The following is a 16,907-nucleotide window of genomic DNA, read 5'->3' on the forward strand; positions in this document are numbered from 1 at the left end:
AGATAAACTGATCTACCTCTGACTGTCAGTTTCGTGGAGCATTCAGCCCTCCCCATTGAGTTTTCTGCAGCAATTTTGTACTCCCCTGTGTCGTTCGGCCCAACTCTCAATATGAGCAGAGAACAGACTCCACAGGTGTTGGTGATGTGGTAGTTAGTGTTGGTATTCAGACTGACACCGTCACGAAGCCACGTCACATGAGGTGTTGGATCACCTTTTATCGCACAGCTCATGTAGCATTCATAACCTTGAGGAGCAACGTGTAATTTCAATGGGACAAGGAACTTGGGAGGACACTGTAGGTTACAGACCTTTGTTTCAGGCACTTTTACAATAAACTTCTCTGTGGATGAAAAGAAAATATGCATAGAATTTAATTAGAATGTTTTACCAACAGGAGAATGTGTTCTAATATGGTTTGATGGTGGAGTATGATGATAGACAGTGTCCAGTTACAGCATTGGAGGTGAAACAATGAGATCTTCATTACTATCGATAATTATCTATAAAAAGTTTTCAAATATTTTTTTTTCTATTTGAGCAAAAATAGTCTGCAAACATACATGGGTACAAATAGTGCAAATATATTTTACCAATATGTGAGTACAATATTTGCGTGAGTGCTATTTCCCTTCAAATACATGCATTTCCCCACACAAATTTCACAAATTTCCCAGCTGTGGGACACTTAAGGGTTATCGTATCTTATCTTATTAAGTGACTTATAAAAGTTATAAATCTAAATATGTATGTATACCTTTTTTTGTAGAAATCTGCCACTTTGGTGATTCAGAGGGTTTGGAGGACCCCATGTCGTTCTTTGCATAGACTCTGAAATAGTATTCTCGACCTGGCATTATGTTGCAGGCTGTGAATCTATTGTTGAAGATATGATCTGCAACAGTGTGCCATTTTCTTTTAACTGAGTCACGTTTAGCAACCATGTAGTGAAGCCTATCATCACGCTTCTCATCAGGAGATGCTGTCCATGAAATGGTCACGGTCCCAGGTACGTTTTCATCAATCTCTACAGGACCTGGTGGCTTGGGCTCATCTGTAGTTAGAAAACATCATGCGGTATATGGAATATGACGAAAGAGAAAAACTGAAGGCAAAGTATTTTATCAAACTCACCTGTGACTCTAATTTCAACGCTGAATGTTTCTTGACCTACAATGTTCTTGACAATGATTGTATAGATTCCAGTGTCTGAGCGCTCAGCAGAAGTAATCAGAAGCTGGGATGTGCTCTCTGTGTTGCTGATCGTTACCTTTTTAGACACTGGTGCTCCATCTTTCTGCCAGGTGATATCAGGCCAAGGAGATGCCTTCAATGAATATAACAATATGTCAGATTTGTTGTATGACTAGTTTTGCTATTAAATAACTATTGTAATTCCAATAGTGGGCTTGTTTAAAACCCTGCGGTTCAGCAGCCATGTCTCAGAGGTCTGAGGTCCATCACCTCGTCCATCACCTAAGCTGAAGTCACCGAGGTGGTTGCCAAGTTTGTTTGTGGCAGTGCACCAGGGATGGATGAGAATTTACCCTGAGTACCTAAAGTCTCTGGACGTGCAGAGATTTTCTTGGTTGATGCATCTGTGTAACATCGCACAACAGTTGGGGAAAGTGTCTCTGGATTGGCAGACTGGGTGGGGTGGTCCCCCTTTTCAAGAAGGAGGCCCAGAGGGTTTACCCAACCAGTCCATGTGTGCTTTATGGATTTATAGAAGGTATACCCCTGTGGTATCCTGTGTGGTAATATTGGGTCTGGGGAAGTTTGCTAAAAGCTAGCCGGCCCCTGCATGACTAAAGCCAGAGCTTGGTTCATCTTGCCAGCAGTAAGTCAGACCTATTCTAGGTGTGTGTTTGACTTTGGGTAGGGCTGTCCGTTATCAACAGTTCTGTTCATAATCTTTGTGGAGAGATTGTGGAGGTGCAGCCAGTGGATGGTCTGGTTTGGGGACGAAAGGATCCCTTTCGCGGACAATGTTGTCTTGTTGGTCTGATTATATACTGGGACAGTTTGCAGTGAAGCTAATAGGATTGGGATCATGACCTCAAAATCCACTGCCATGTTTCTCAACTGGAAAAATGTGATTTGCCCTCTCCGCAGTAAGGGATCTTTACCCCAAGTAGAGTTCAAGTATCTTGGGTTCCCATTCATGAGTGAGGAAAGGGCTAGGGTTAGTGTTAGAGAGTGTGAGAATGACAGACAGATTGATGCAACGGCTGCAGTGATGCAGTCATTGCACCTACGGAATGCTGGAGAGACTATGTCTCACAGGACATGCTGGGGAGACTATGTCTCCCCTAACCTGGTAACCCCTAACGATCATTCCAAAACAATGAGAAGTGGTGTCTGAGGAGAGGGAAGTCTGAGCATCTCTGCTCAGAATGTTGCATCTGTGACCTAACCCCAAAAAAGTGGTATAAGATGGATGGATGGATGGATGGATGGATGGATGGATGGATGGATGGATGGATGGATGGATGGATGTCAGCAACAGCAGCATGAGGATTCAGAGATAAACAGCTCAGAAAAAGATTATTCTGACATCTGTCTGTCAATCTGGAGTTAGCAATTGTTAGAGCAGAGAAAAGGTAAGATAAAACAAAAGCTAGAAGAAGTGAAAGAATATTTACTTTCTGCTAAATTTGTTTATCTTCCCACACTAATGAAGCTCTATCTGTCAACTGAAATTAAGGGTTATTGAAAAATACAGAGGCAAATGAGTCATTCACGTACAAAGTGTACATTGCACAAACTTTTGATGTAATTCATAGTAAGTAGTATTTTCATTTTCGTCATTACCTGAAAATTGACGTTGAATCTTGCAGAATGTCCTGCTCTCACCACCATGAAACTCTTGATTTTTGCATCCGTGAAACGTGGTCTCACTACGAGGAAATTAGGATGAACATTTTTCATTTGTTGTTTGAGAATAAACACAAAAATGGGGGTAATGCAGAACTACAACATATATGGATGATCATTTATGTCATAGTACAGTAAGCGGTGTTGCTGAAGTTTAAGTCATTTATTGTGAAATGCAATGTATCATTGATTCAACCAAAGAAGAGCGTTCATGTACGCAATATTGTGATGGATATTATAAATGAAGATTATACAGAAATATTTTTATCAAGTACCATGGTTGCTGTTGCATTGCTACCTGTGGTCGCATGATGGTTAAACAAAACTTTTTTTCTAAACACTGTTCCAAATCAATGTATATCCAAGTTGGGTTTGAAGAGTGTCCATTAATCTCTTCACTGTCCGAATTTTCACAATAGATCCTGCTTTTCTCTCCATAAAAGTGTAATCTTCATCAGTTCAAAATTCATACCTTGAGTTAACTCATTTATTATCCGACTAGAACTACATAAAACACACCATAAAACTCCTGTGCTCTGTAGCATACTGCAGCGTATAGGTAAAGTAGAGTTTGAAATTATTTTGAAATTAATTTTCTTACCAGGAGGGGGCATTGCGAGGATGTAATTATCCAGCTCTTGTGTCTCTCCCTCTCCTCCATCATTAGTAGCAGTGACTCTCACCCAATACATGGCCATTGACTTCAAGCCTTTAACTGTATAGGAATTCATGGTTATTGCATTTGAATTGCAGCGATCCCATTCGGTATTTTCTGCAGGTCTGATCTCAACAAAAAATCCTTTGGCTTCGTCCTGAACCCCCTCAATCTCCTTAGGTGGGGTCCAAGACAGAGACAGAGTAGTGTAGGTGGAATCTGTTACTTTAAAGTCCAGGACTTTCCCAGGAGGCTCTGTAATGCATGATCCATATTCAGTACTGCAATATGAAGTTTTGATAAACCAATGTGTAATATGCACACTTACTTTTAGGGTCTCTGGCACACACAAACTCAGATGGTGTACTGGATTCACCTGCTCCAGAGTTATTGATTGCTGAAACACGGAATTCGTACTCCATGCCCTCAACTACATCTTTAACTGAAAATCCCTTCGCTGTGTCAGAAAAAATATGTCAGAAATGTATTATTTAGGGGAACTGTTAAACATTCACCATTGAGTAACAACAGGCTGCCAGAACATGATCCAACACAAATGATTTATGAATAATAGTGCAACCTCTGATCATCTCTTCAGGTGGATTGACTGGACCCCACAGGTTGCTGCCCTTCTTGCGTTTCTCAAGATTGTATCCCAAAATACTGCTACCTCCATCATTGGCTGGAGGAGACCATGAGAGTTTGATGCAGTCCTTGAACGCACTGACAACTTTAGGAGCTGATGGAGGTCCAGGGTATGCTGTATAAGAGAAGACAGTGATCTGTAAATAATGTATTGGAATGAATTGATTTTAACACACGCACACGCACACACACAGCCACACAAATAATATGTGTACACACACACACACACACACACACACACACACACACACACACACACACACACACACATATATATATATATATATATATATATATATATATATATATATATATAAATAGTGAAAATGGTTATGAAGCACGCTTGTTCCCCATTTTAATCATTTGTATGATAAGTCAGACTAATCAGTCAGGATCAGTACAGTATTTCCTCACACATAGGTATACTTCAAGGACTGACTTGATTTTCTGCCCTCCTAAAAACTAATATACAAATAATTAAATTAACTCTATTGTGAAATTTTACTGTTTTTTTTTTTTGTTTGTTTGTTTGGTTTTTTTGGGGGGGAGTCTTTCCTGGAAAGTTTTCTAAAATATTTATTTCATAATGTAGCTGTGATTTTACCTTTAGTTCCAGCTTGAATGTCCTCCGTTTCCATCATCTCACTGGTGCCCATTTCAGTCTCTACCCTGATGCGATAACAGTACCTCCTGCCATGGTCAACATCAGTATCCTTGTATGTGGCCTCTGAGCCAATTGGTCCTACTTTCTTCCAGGTGTTACGGCCAACTTGTTGTCGTTCGAGGATATAGTTCCCTATCTTGCAGCCGCCACTGTCTTTTGGGGGCCTCCACTTAAATTCAATTGCAGAAGAGGTGGCGTCAACAATCTCCAGAGGTCCCATTGGTGGAGTCGGTTTATCTGTTTTGAAAGGAATAATATTTTGAATTTTAATCACTGTCTTATGTTGTGGGACAATTCTTAAAATTTATAGATTAAATATATATGAAATATATATCAAATATAGTATAGGATGTTTATTTACATACCCAGTACCACAAGCTGACTGAACGCCTCAAGGGTGCCAAACTCATTTTTGAGTTTTATCTTCACTTCACCACTGTCCTTGCGCTGCAGCTTGTTCAGAATCAGTCGACTGTAACCATCTAAGCGCTCCACCTTGATATTTCCTTCATCTGAAAGCTCCTCACCATCAAGGTACCACTGAACTTTAATAGGCTCTCGTCCAATATAAGCTAATTTGAAGGTAGCTTTTTGTCCTTTTTTGACAGTTACAGGCGTTTTAAAGGCCTCCAGGTCCTCTGTATCAAATCTGGGTGGATCTGTAATGATGTCAAAATAATAGATGCAGACTATAAAATTCATACTGTCTGTACCCTCTACTAAGTGATACAGCCCCTTTCAGGAAGTAAATTCCTGCTCCATTTCAAATGTTTTTACCTTCCACAACAATTAACCCCTCCGTCTTCCGTCCATCAGCCTCAAATTTGTATGTTCCAGCATATTCTTCTGTTACTTTGTGAATCTTGAGCCTGTGGAAACTTCCCTCCTTTGAAATGGTCATACCCTCAGTTGATTTGATCTGGAAAAAATAAATTACTGTAGCCCAATAAATAGAGGGTTTTTTCTGAATTTCTAAATACATAACTAACAACATTAACAGTCATAAGTTACATGGCAACATTAAGACACTAGCAATACCTCATTTCCATCTTTGTACCAGGTTCCCTGACACTCTTCACTGCTCAGTTTACACTCCAACTCTGCTGTTTCTCCAATCACGATTTTGCAGTCAGAAAGGCCAGCATGAAAGTGAACTCCTGGGTCTGAGGATTTATCAACCAAACAGTTAGAGAATGTAAAGAGCTAACAGCCTACAGTGGTGTTTTTTTTTGGCTTACAATTAAAATGAATTCAAAGACACTTACCCCATTTCCTAAAAAGTTACATACATCACACCATTTCTTTCAGAATATATATATATATATATATATATATATATATATATATATATTTTACAATATTTCATCATAAAATATATGTTGAAATCGAGTTACAATAACAGAAAAGATAATTTAAAGATAATATGGGGATGCAAGAAAAGGGAATATTGGAATTATGTGAAACTTGATGATGTCTTCTTTATGTTGCTTGGTTCTCTTGGCATTCTTCAGTTTGTTTGTGGAATTGACTTGGCACAGCTCATGAGGATGTCCTCATCATAATATTCATCTTCAGTCATTGTTGAAATATGCTCTCTTAAAATTGAAAACTCAAGACCAATGGATTCTTGGTCAATGGAAAAAAAAAAATCTTCAGTTTGTGGAAGAGTGTCAACATTGTTGTTGCAATTGTTGTCTCAAGACTGTGATCAGGAAGTTTTGTTTTTACCATTTAAATAATTGACCCCAGAGCACTGGCACATCCTGAATTGTTGTTTTAAAAAGCAAGCGTAATTGTTAACATGGAGCACAGGTGCATTTAAGCATTTTTATACACAGACCTTTTCTTCTCACATTCTCTGCAAAAAGACATGAGATTCAGAGGTGAGTACAAATACTAAACAATATATCGCCTGCTAATTTCCAACCTCGGGCCTAGAAAAAAAAATGCTAATATTGTTATTGTCCAAAAAACACAGAGTTAAATAGGTTAATACTGTGTTAACTGGAGTCTTTTTTTGACATTGTGTGCTATAGACAACAAAGTTAGACCATCAAATTAAATAAATCATTCTTTAAAAGCACTCCTAAGGTTAAATCCAGCTCAGTTGTCACACATTTATGTTAATTTACTGCAAAAGTCACCTGTTTTTGAAATATCTTTTTCCAGTGATATTGTTTACCATGCAGCACCAATAATCTTACCACTAACTCTCTCCATGATCAATGGGCCTTGCCGTGCACGGCTCAAGTGCTTGCTAGCTGCTGCTGGTTCACCATCGTCTGCACGCTCACCATTTTCAGCAGTGTCTCCACTGCCTGCTGTTGGCATGGTGCCATTATCACCAGTGGCACCACTTCCTTCTGTGTTTTGTGCTTTTCATTTTAGGGGATATCGTCATAATTATCATCAATCCAATGTTTCTCACTTGATGTTGAATATGCCTAACAACTAACAGTGATGAAAACAGTGACAATATCAGATCTCAACATGTAGCATGAAAACCACATCTGCAGTGACAACAGAAAAAAGAAACATGAACTGCATCACAGAGTGCTTTTCAAAATAGGTTCCATAATGCCATTATGATGTCACAACTAATTTGTTTTTTTCTCTTTGCTACTTAATTGTGTACATTGTTTGTGAAATCTGTATATTGTCATAGAGACCATAAATAATGTTGGTAAGTCATCTTAACCCTTTTTGTTATCCATTAAAAACAGCCATTTTATGAGACATGTACAACAAATAAACACACAAAATCAAGTTTTTCATTTGAAAAATAGAAGAGTATGCATACATTTGTAATGCATACACCTTATTTTTGATTCTGTTTCGATGAAAAGCTACAAAAACAAGATATATAAAACAATATTGTTCTTTTCAAAAATTATGGTGGGGCCTGAAACACTCTGACATTTTTTTATACATCAGCCACTATTTTTCAAAAGCTATAGCTGCAAACCAATTTGCTTTGTTGTTTTGACACAGTGACATTGAGTTACAAAAGAAAACATGAAATAAATAGAATGACTGGTGATGTTGCACAGTTGCCTGATAAGACTACTGAAAAAAGCTGTTGATATTTAATAAGTCAGCAGATAAATTAGACTATTCTTCTCAGTTCTGATGAAAGGCAAGTCTAGGCCCTGAGCTCTATGTTATGTCGTAAATCATGATCTTAATTTTGAATTGGCCACAGGGAGCCTTTAGATAACTATACATAAATATATCATATATTTATATATCAATTTAATAATTGTCTTTTAAAATTGTATAAAAATCTTACCTATTACTGTATCTGGAACAAGTGGACCTTCCCTTGCATGTTTCCTGCGTGTTCCTTCTCCATCTCCTTTGGTCTCTCCCTCAATTTCTTCATCAGAATCTTCAAAGGAATCATCTTCCCCTTCCTCAAAATCGTCTCCTTCACCTTCACCACCAATAGCTCCATCCCCAGCGATGCCTTCAACTCCCCCTGTAGATGCTGCTTCACTTTCCTCTCCTCTGCCACCTTCACCACCTGCTACAATACCAGCACCAGCTGGTGTTTCTTTACTTGCACCTTTCCCACCACCAATTCTTTCAACTTCTGCACTGGTAGTACCACTTATGCCACCAGTAGCACCACCAGTGCCACCAGTAGCACCACCAGTGCCACCAGTAGCACCACCAGCACCACCACCAATGGCACTGGAAGGACCACCGGTGGAGCCACTAATACCACCTCCAGCAGAGCTAGCACCTACAGCTGCACCAGTGGGTTTTTTCTTTGTTTTCGCTCCATCCTTGCCAGCTTCTGCCCTTTTAGACTTTGCACCAGCCTTTAATTTAGCCTTAGCTGCAGCCTTATTTTCAGTATCTGCTTTTTTAGCTTCTTCAGCCTGTGCTCGGGCAGCTGCCTCTGCAGCTTCTTTTTCTGTTTGAGCCTTCTTGGCAATCTCCATTTTTTCCTCCATTTCTTTCTGGTATTTTTCTTGCTGTTCCTTAGCAATTCTCATTAGATCTTCATTGTTACTACCTCCAGCCATAGTTGTTTTGCGAGCTGGCTTCTTGCCCTTGTTGGCTGGATCTTTGTCAGCTATAAAAGATAAATAAATAGATAAATGGAGAATTACAAGACTTAGATTTACTGTAAAGGATTTGGTCTCAAATGAGAGTGCCACAAAATACTGCATTCTACTGTTATCCTGCATTACTGGTGCTCTCCAACTGAAGCATATAACACTTTTCTCACCTTCAACTATAAGCCAGGCATTGCAGGATTTGATTCCTGCCACAGCAGCATAGATCCCTGCATCCAAAGGCATACAGTCCCGTACAATCAACTTGTGGATAAGTTTATCTTCAGATACAGTTATTTCATATTTGTTACTATTTGTCAGAGGAGCGGTTTTTCCAAACCATCCAATTTGATCCATAGGTGCTGTCAGAACACACTGAAATAGTGCATCCTCTCGTTCTGCTGCCTTCACCTCTTGTATTTTAAGAGCAAAGTCAACTTCTTGCACTGCAGGAATAAACAAAGACATGACAGACAAAATAAGATTAAGGAAATTATTCAATAAATCAATGTATCATTCAAACATTTTCTCATGGGATTTTTTTTTTTTTTGGGGGGGGGGGTCCTTAATGGCTGGCCTGTCAGAGGAGCATTTAGATAGAATTTTAAAAAGAAATAATAATAATGATTATCATCCTTTAATGATCCAGAGGGAAATTAAAGGAAAAAGTTACAGGCCTGTAGGTATGCAGATTGCGGCAGGGGGAGTGGCAGGTAGCTCAAACATGGAGCACACCATGAGCAGCAGGGGAAGGTGCCTTTCTCAGGGGCACCTCGGCAATGCTAATGGGGGTGAATTGGCACCTCCCACTGCCAGTTTTCAATCCAAGTGTTTTAACCCACTCGGGTCTTGAACCGGCGACCCTCTGGTCCCCACCCCCAATACTTAGTGGGCTGAGCTACTGCCACCCAAATATATAACTGATCATTAGATTCAGGACATACCTCTGAAGTCTGTTGAGAAAACATTGACACCCTCAACATCCACAGAGTAAAGTCCAGCATCCTCAAAACCTAGTTTTTTAATTGTGAAGATATATTTCTTCCCAACTTGTTTCAAGCTATGCTTCATTGTTTCACTTTCTTCTTTGGTGAATGGAACCATGATGCCATCCTGCATAATGTAGGGACATTTTAACAGAGGCTTGATATAGAATAAATGCACCAGTTTAGCAGTGGAATTACTAGTTAGTGGATAAGTAGTTCCTTACCTTGTATAGGAAGATTTTACTGCTAGGGTCTTTAAGGTCCATGTCCAACTCAATTGTTGCACAGTCATCATCATTGACCTCAATATGTTTGAGTGCACTGATTTGTGTGACAAACTTAAGTTGACAGAAAAAGATACAAACACCACTAAATGATTAAAAAAAAATCACCAGTCCGTCTAGAGAGTATAAGACAAGACACAAAATGTGGTGTGATGAGATTAGAAGAGAATATAAAAAAACTATATACCTCTGCAATCTCCTCCTCCCTCTCTATCTTCATTTCATTGAGCCTCTTCAGCATGCCACGGAAATCTGTGATATGATATTCAGCACAGATACGCTCATAGTCTTTCTTGTCTGCACTAAGGAGAATTTCCCACACCTTCTCCTCTGGCTCCATTGGCTTTTCTTCACGGGTTCCATCAGAATTCCTGCAGAGTGAGAAATTTCATTATACCATACAAAAGTTTGTTCGACAAATGTAATACTGTTATAGAAAAATTGCGGAGAAATAAACACTATAAGGCATACAGCTTTTCACTCACCGTGTTTTAAGTTTTTTTCTGAAATCTGTTACATCTGGGGAATGAAAACCATCAATCAATGAAATGCCATGATTTGTCTTTGACGGAATCAAAAAGAGCAGCTTTGTAATAACTTTGGTGACAGTCTGAATGCAATGTGCAATTCATACACCGTTAGTTCTTCTTCTTCTTTTTTTCCTTTCGGCTTTTCCCTTCAGGGGTCGTCACAGCGAATCAATTGCCTCCATCTAACCCTGTCCTTTGCATCCTCTTCTCTCACATACACCGTTAGTTCTATAGTGTTTTAAGGATGCAAGAAATCCAGTGCTCCCAATACTCATTTACATTTCTAAAGTATAAGTTGTTGAATTGATGTCAGTGACTGGTTTCTCAAAATTATCCTCAAAATGGTTTTGTTTCAAAAATCCTCCAAGACTGTGAAAAAAGTCTCTCAATAACAGCTTGTTCTATTTGCTAAATAATTATATAACACTGTAATACTAGCGGGAACCCTTGTAAATTTCATAATAAAACAATAATATCAGACTTCATACCAAACATATGAAAACAAATGTATTGGTATTATAAACCAAGTGCACCCACCGTAGTCAAAAATCAAAGTGGTGACGTAACAACTTTGTGTTGGCAAATCATGGATTGCGCTGGGCGGGCATTGCAGGCTGTAGATGAATGTTAGCAGGCTAACTGGAGAAAGAAAGCTAACTAATGGTGAGATTGGGAAAGGAGCTAACGTCAAAGGAAAAGGCACCTGTCAAAAGAGCATAGCTGATTACATGAACAGAACTGTATGTAGTTACTTAGAGAGCGTTTTTGTCATATGCCCGAGGAGCATTTTGGATACTACATCAATTGTCCCATTCCAGACGGAAACCATAGCTGGACAGACTGTTCATGATAGCCAGCTAGTTTCACTCAGAATTGTTTTGCTGTGTTCTGTGTCGTTCCTGCTGTTTGGACTTTCTGGTAAAAAACATGAAAATTGTTGGAACAGTTATGACACTCTAAAATTATGTCAACTGGGAACTCCTTGTCTAGTTATTTCCTCTCCTAACATAGCAGATGCCTTACGCCATATTGTTCATGTGATTCCTTCTAGCAGATGCGCCATGATTGGTTGGGCACTTGATTGACAGGTAGTGGGTGGAGCTGGTGACAGCGTGAGACTTTTTCAAGTGATCTTATTCAAATATATAGGTGGGCAGATAAGTATATAACATATATTATATAAATTATTATTATATTATATTAAATTATATATATAAATTACACACACACACACACACACACACACACACACACACACACACACACACACACACACACACATTGTATATCATATCCTGCACAACTGTTCCGCCTCACCTGTTTGCCACCCACTCTCTCATCAGAACCAACGGCACTCACCCGTTGTCACAGATGCCTCAGCTTTGAAAGTAACCCTGCATTAATACCGTTCCCTAACATGCACTCCTTGCAGGACTTTTCTCTCATCCAAGACTTTCCAGTATTGCCTGATTGCCTTCCCAGTTCCAACCCTGCTTTTTTGTGATCATTTGTTCTGTTCCCATCCCTAAAAGCTAGACTTCCGTTCACGACCACCAGCCTTCTTGTCCCTCTTTCGATACTGTCTGCCTGTCTTTTGCCCTGTAATTTGCTGATCAATTTGTGTGTATAAATAAATGTATTAAGGACTGATCTATCAGATTATTGTGTTTTGTTCAGACTACCACATCTATATCAATATATGCTCTTAGAAGGGAGCTTTGCATTGATTGACTCTACGTGAACCAACTTGAGTCAGTAGTAAACAATCAATATTCAGTAGTATCACTGACTGTATGGTTTGTATTCATAACTGTACAAACCATACAAACAGAAACAAAAAGACAAACATACAAAAACAATTTGAACGGTATACAGCAATATGAACCTCACCTTCTTTTTGTGTCTTTTGCAGTGCTTTGCTCTTGGAGAATCCAACTATAAATAAAAGTCATGTTTTAAAATTCATTACTCTTTTTCAACAAAAGAAAAAGCTAATATATACAGTGGATATAGAATGTAGCTATGATTGAAAATAACTTGATTCAAACAAATATATAAGGATCATACCCTCAATAATATTCAAAACTACAGTGCAAACAGCTCTCCCGTACTCATTTGTCGCAAAACATTTGTAGGTGTCTGCATCTTCTGGAGAAACCTTAGGAAACTAATGAAACACAAATTGTTAGTGGCATTTGTATTGTCATTTTATTCCTTTGAATTTTAAAAAGATATTCAAGCATAGTTACATGACTTTTTCAATTATATTCTACTAAATTCCAAATGATGGGCTAAAGTGGGTTGTTTGTTTCCCATTTCATGGCAATTTCCAGTCTAATGGACTTGGTTCAAATTTTACCAAATAGTTTACCAAAAAAATGTTAATTTGGCAATAACATTGGAATGTTAGACAAGACTCATTGCTTTTTAATCAATATATTTGGAAAATTTGTTTTTGAAGTTTTTCTGCCTTTTAGTGTACTGTTGATTCCACCACATCTTATTTTTATTGAGTATATGGAAAAATATGCTTCACGTGTTATTGTACAGTACATGACCATCATGTATACATCAGCTACTCTGTATAAACCTTACCTCAATTGTATGTTCTTGAGATGCTTCATCATACTTTTGCAGGCATAGATCAGAATGAAAATGTATTTCTCCATTTGCTCTACTCCATGTTACAGTTGGTGTTGGTGTGCCCACCACTTTTGCTTTAAAGACTGCATATTTACCTGGTAACAAATCAGACAAAGACGACGTTATCTGTAATTTTTTGGGCTTATTTTCTGTAAAAAAGAAGAAAAAAAGAAGTGTATCCTGCAAATTCATGTCACATTTTCAAATGTATTTGCAAATTTAACAAATATTTTGAATTGGATGCATTGTCTTGAAACAGTATTCAGATGCTGCTTAACAAAGTATTTATGAGTGAGCATTATTAAAGAAGAACATGATGCACAATGTTTCCAAGTAATTTGCCTGAAAAAAGAAAAGAAGAATTGATGCATTTAGTGAAACATTTAAACTCAAAAACTATTTAAATAAACATTTCCAGTGAACTTTAGCAAATCTGTATGAGCAAAGAGACTGTCTCATTCAGTCACATATTGTATTTACCAGTGACGTGCGGACAGGAGAGGCAGGTGAGGCACAGAGACCTGTGGTGAGGCATCAGCCAACCGTGCCTCACCATGGATTGTGCAATAGCTCAGATAGCTGTGCTGGTATTTTATACAGTGAGACCATAATGCTATTTCTCTATGTGTCGCTATTAAAATGTTCAAACACGTTTACTGTATAAACTAAATTCCCGTAATTTACCTAATGTATATAATGTAGTATTTTTTTGTCAACAGCGGCTTGTGTGTAACGTCTTCATTGAGTTGAGCGGTCCTGAAACCGCTATGAAAAGGCACTATGTGAGGCACAAAATACCCGGCCTCATGGATAGGGGGCGCTGGTGATCCCAGGGATTCGTCTTGAGACTCCTCAGCCGAAGAATAAGTGAATGCAGGCTACTATCTACATTAAGTCAAGTGCAGCAATTTTTTTTTTTTCCACTCGCCTATTCAAATGGAGGATTGTATATTACAAACTGAAGGAAGATACGGACAATTTCTACAAACAAAATATTGACGCATGTGTTTAGAGGGAGCGGCAAATGGACTTCATTTATGAGTAAACCTGACATATTAACAGGTAGGTAACAACATTACGTTTTTTAATCAAATATGCTTATTTGTGTGTTACAGTTTGTATGTGTAAATAATTCCGCAATGAGACTTTAATGTAACCCACTCACTGTTGCTAATTAAATGGTGAATAAGCTACACTGTAGGTTTTTAATTGTTATATACTGGTTTGATCCCCGAATGGAAATTAAGAACACACACTCTAGCTAATGATTCAAACGCATGCATACATATATATTTGTGAGTACAGGTCCCTGTATCACACACACACACAGGGGCCTGTAGGCATGCAGGGGAGGCAGAGTGGCAGGCAGCTCCTTCTTGGTGCACCTCAAATGAGCAATTTGTAAAGGGGACGGCACCTTGCTCAAGGGTTGGCAGTGCTCCAGAGGTGAGCTGACAGTGGGAGCTCACCTCCGGGAATTTTTTTTTTTGGGCAGGAGCGGTAATCGAACCGCCGATCTTAAACCATAGGACTACCCGCTCTACCGCCCGCTTTACCACTGAGCCACTGCCGCCCCTGTTCATATTTTTGTAAATCTGGTCACATGATCATGATCAATTCTGTGCCTCACCAGCCATGAACCACATCACTGGTATTAACATAGACTCTAGAAGACACTTTGCAAAGAAGAGCATCAACATTAAAGATAACCTCATAACCCCAATCACTTACTCATGTGACCAAGCAAACTCTGGCCTAATATATGTAAAATACTTATAGACTCTAAACTCACAGGTTTACAGTACTACCTAGTGTTGCTGTATGCAAAGGCAAAAGCCAGGATAACAGAGAAACCCACAACCATAGGAGTAAGAGGTCAATTGAAGCTGGCCGCTGGATGCAGGGCTGGGCCACAACCACTTATGGCCAACTCAAGGGGGCCCTAAGGGAGCGTACTGTGGAGATCGTTGGACTGCTTTTTCAGAATAGTATAGCAGGGGTTGTAAAATACATGAATATTTGTGTCTACAAAAGCCTGCACTGCCCCACAAGAGCTTTACTAATTGCATTCAACACTAACATCCATGGGTGATAAAGTGGCGTAGTGCTTTTTCCTCCCACCTTTGCTGTCAGGCTTGTCTCAGCACCACGACTGTGCTCTATAGGAGTTTGTGGAGTGGCGCCACAACTCCTATCTGGAACTGCATTGTTGAGGAATACAGGTAATGGGCATCAGCTTCAACCACCATCTTACATTTTCCTCCAACACATAGGAGATCCTCAGTAAATGCCAACAGCAGCTGTACTTTTTGAGGAAATGTAACTATTTGGGGGTCAGCAAGGACATCCTCCAAATTCCCTAAATGAGTATCCTCACATTCTCTTTCGCTGTCCTGAAGGCCATGCTAATTCTCAATTCCTGATCATCACCCTTTTCACCCCATCTTCCCAGTGACTTGAACACTGACACTTGGACTATAAAACTGACAGGCTTATTCCTTCTGCACAGTGCATCTTCTCCAGTCAGTATTTTGTCTTTTAGGTGTTTCATAAAGCATCCAAACTTTTTTAATGTTAAATATTTACTTATCATGCACGAACTTACTATTTGTTATATCTGGTCCTTTCCATTCACTTTCTGACTGTTCCATGCTGTCTAACGTACAGTTTACATCTATTTTCGCTAGTGTTTTACCTTTTGAAAATAGGTAAAAGACTTGTTGACTCTTTTTGAAAAACATTGTATAGATATTAGACTCTGGAACTCACAAAGTAGTTTTCCACAATGAATTTTTTTTCACATTACTGTGATACATAAATGTGTGAATATATGAAATACAGATCGATTTTGCTTTGATCTAAACTCTAACTCGAGTACTCAGCATGGGTTCCTGCTTTCCCTAGGGAAATGGTTCACATAATGGTGTCAGTACAAATTGTACAAAACAATGTTGATTTGCTGACAGCTCCCTTAAAATCTGTGAATGAGGGATATTGTTACAGCAGGGCAAAAGGGGCAAGATAACAGCTTCCACATATGGCTGGGAAATTTGTTTATCTCATCAATGAAAAGTTTGTATTAATCTGTTCTGAATCTGTCTGCCAGTGGAGATATGAAAATCAAAGTGATAATATATACTGGTAAAGAGAATGAAAGGAGTCTTAAATATAGCATATTCATCTTTCAGTTAGGGGCAGAAACCCATATGTATGGAATAACTTTCTGAGTGAACTTCGAGCAATCTTTAATTTTAATGACGGTGTTGGGAGAAACAGTTTTTATTAATATTCTGTAGCGTCTTAGAGACATGATCCTTACCCTCTTGAATAGTTAGAGCGATGGGTTTGCGGGTGAAATCTGGAGTTGACATTCCTTCTGGTAATTCCTCCATAAACTGTGTTATCATGACACCGGGCACTTTAGACTTCTTCCTGATGCCTATTCAAATAAAACAACATAGGTCAATTAGACAAGCCTATTATACAGAGTGGACAAGTTATAATATAGGACATATAATAGATTCTTTTAAGTATGAGAATTGAAGGTACTCTTGGTGAT

The 16,907-nt window shown here is 38.8% G+C and overlaps 1 protein-coding gene across 2 annotated transcripts in view; it reads right to left on the reverse strand.

The window, feature by feature from the left end:
- Positions 1 to 16,907, reverse strand: part of igfn1.1 (immunoglobulin like and fibronectin type III domain containing 1, tandem duplicate 1) — a 29,057-nt gene that overhangs the window by 685 nt on the left and 11,465 nt on the right. For both annotated transcript variants that reach the window (XM_068315666.1, XM_068315667.1), the window contains 21 exons: positions 16,668 to 16,787; positions 13,301 to 13,443; positions 12,773 to 12,872; positions 12,596 to 12,640; positions 10,661 to 10,694; positions 10,363 to 10,546; positions 10,116 to 10,229; positions 9,850 to 10,018; positions 9,079 to 9,351; positions 8,131 to 8,922; positions 5,880 to 6,004; positions 5,619 to 5,760; positions 5,207 to 5,500; positions 4,782 to 5,078; positions 4,113 to 4,292; positions 3,861 to 3,989; positions 3,479 to 3,787; positions 2,815 to 2,900; positions 1,135 to 1,327; positions 758 to 1,054; positions 17 to 343 (listed from right to left, as the gene is read on the reverse strand). In XM_068315666.1, coding sequence (XP_068171767.1) covers positions 17 to 343; positions 758 to 1,054; positions 1,135 to 1,327; positions 2,815 to 2,900; positions 3,479 to 3,787; positions 3,861 to 3,989; positions 4,113 to 4,292; positions 4,782 to 5,078; positions 5,207 to 5,500; positions 5,619 to 5,760; positions 5,880 to 6,004; positions 8,131 to 8,922; positions 9,079 to 9,351; positions 9,850 to 10,018; positions 10,116 to 10,229; positions 10,363 to 10,546; positions 10,661 to 10,694; positions 12,596 to 12,640; positions 12,773 to 12,872; positions 13,301 to 13,443; positions 16,668 to 16,787 — 4,353 coding nt within the window. The remainder of the gene's footprint in view (positions 1 to 16; positions 344 to 757; positions 1,055 to 1,134; positions 1,328 to 2,814; positions 2,901 to 3,478; positions 3,788 to 3,860; positions 3,990 to 4,112; positions 4,293 to 4,781; positions 5,079 to 5,206; positions 5,501 to 5,618; positions 5,761 to 5,879; positions 6,005 to 8,130; positions 8,923 to 9,078; positions 9,352 to 9,849; positions 10,019 to 10,115; positions 10,230 to 10,362; positions 10,547 to 10,660; positions 10,695 to 12,595; positions 12,641 to 12,772; positions 12,873 to 13,300; positions 13,444 to 16,667; positions 16,788 to 16,907) is intronic.

The sequence above is a fragment of the Antennarius striatus genome, chromosome 5 (genome assembly GCF_040054535.1).
Source record: "Antennarius striatus isolate MH-2024 chromosome 5, ASM4005453v1, whole genome shotgun sequence".
Taxonomy (NCBI): domain Eukaryota; kingdom Metazoa; phylum Chordata; class Actinopteri; order Lophiiformes; family Antennariidae; genus Antennarius; species Antennarius striatus.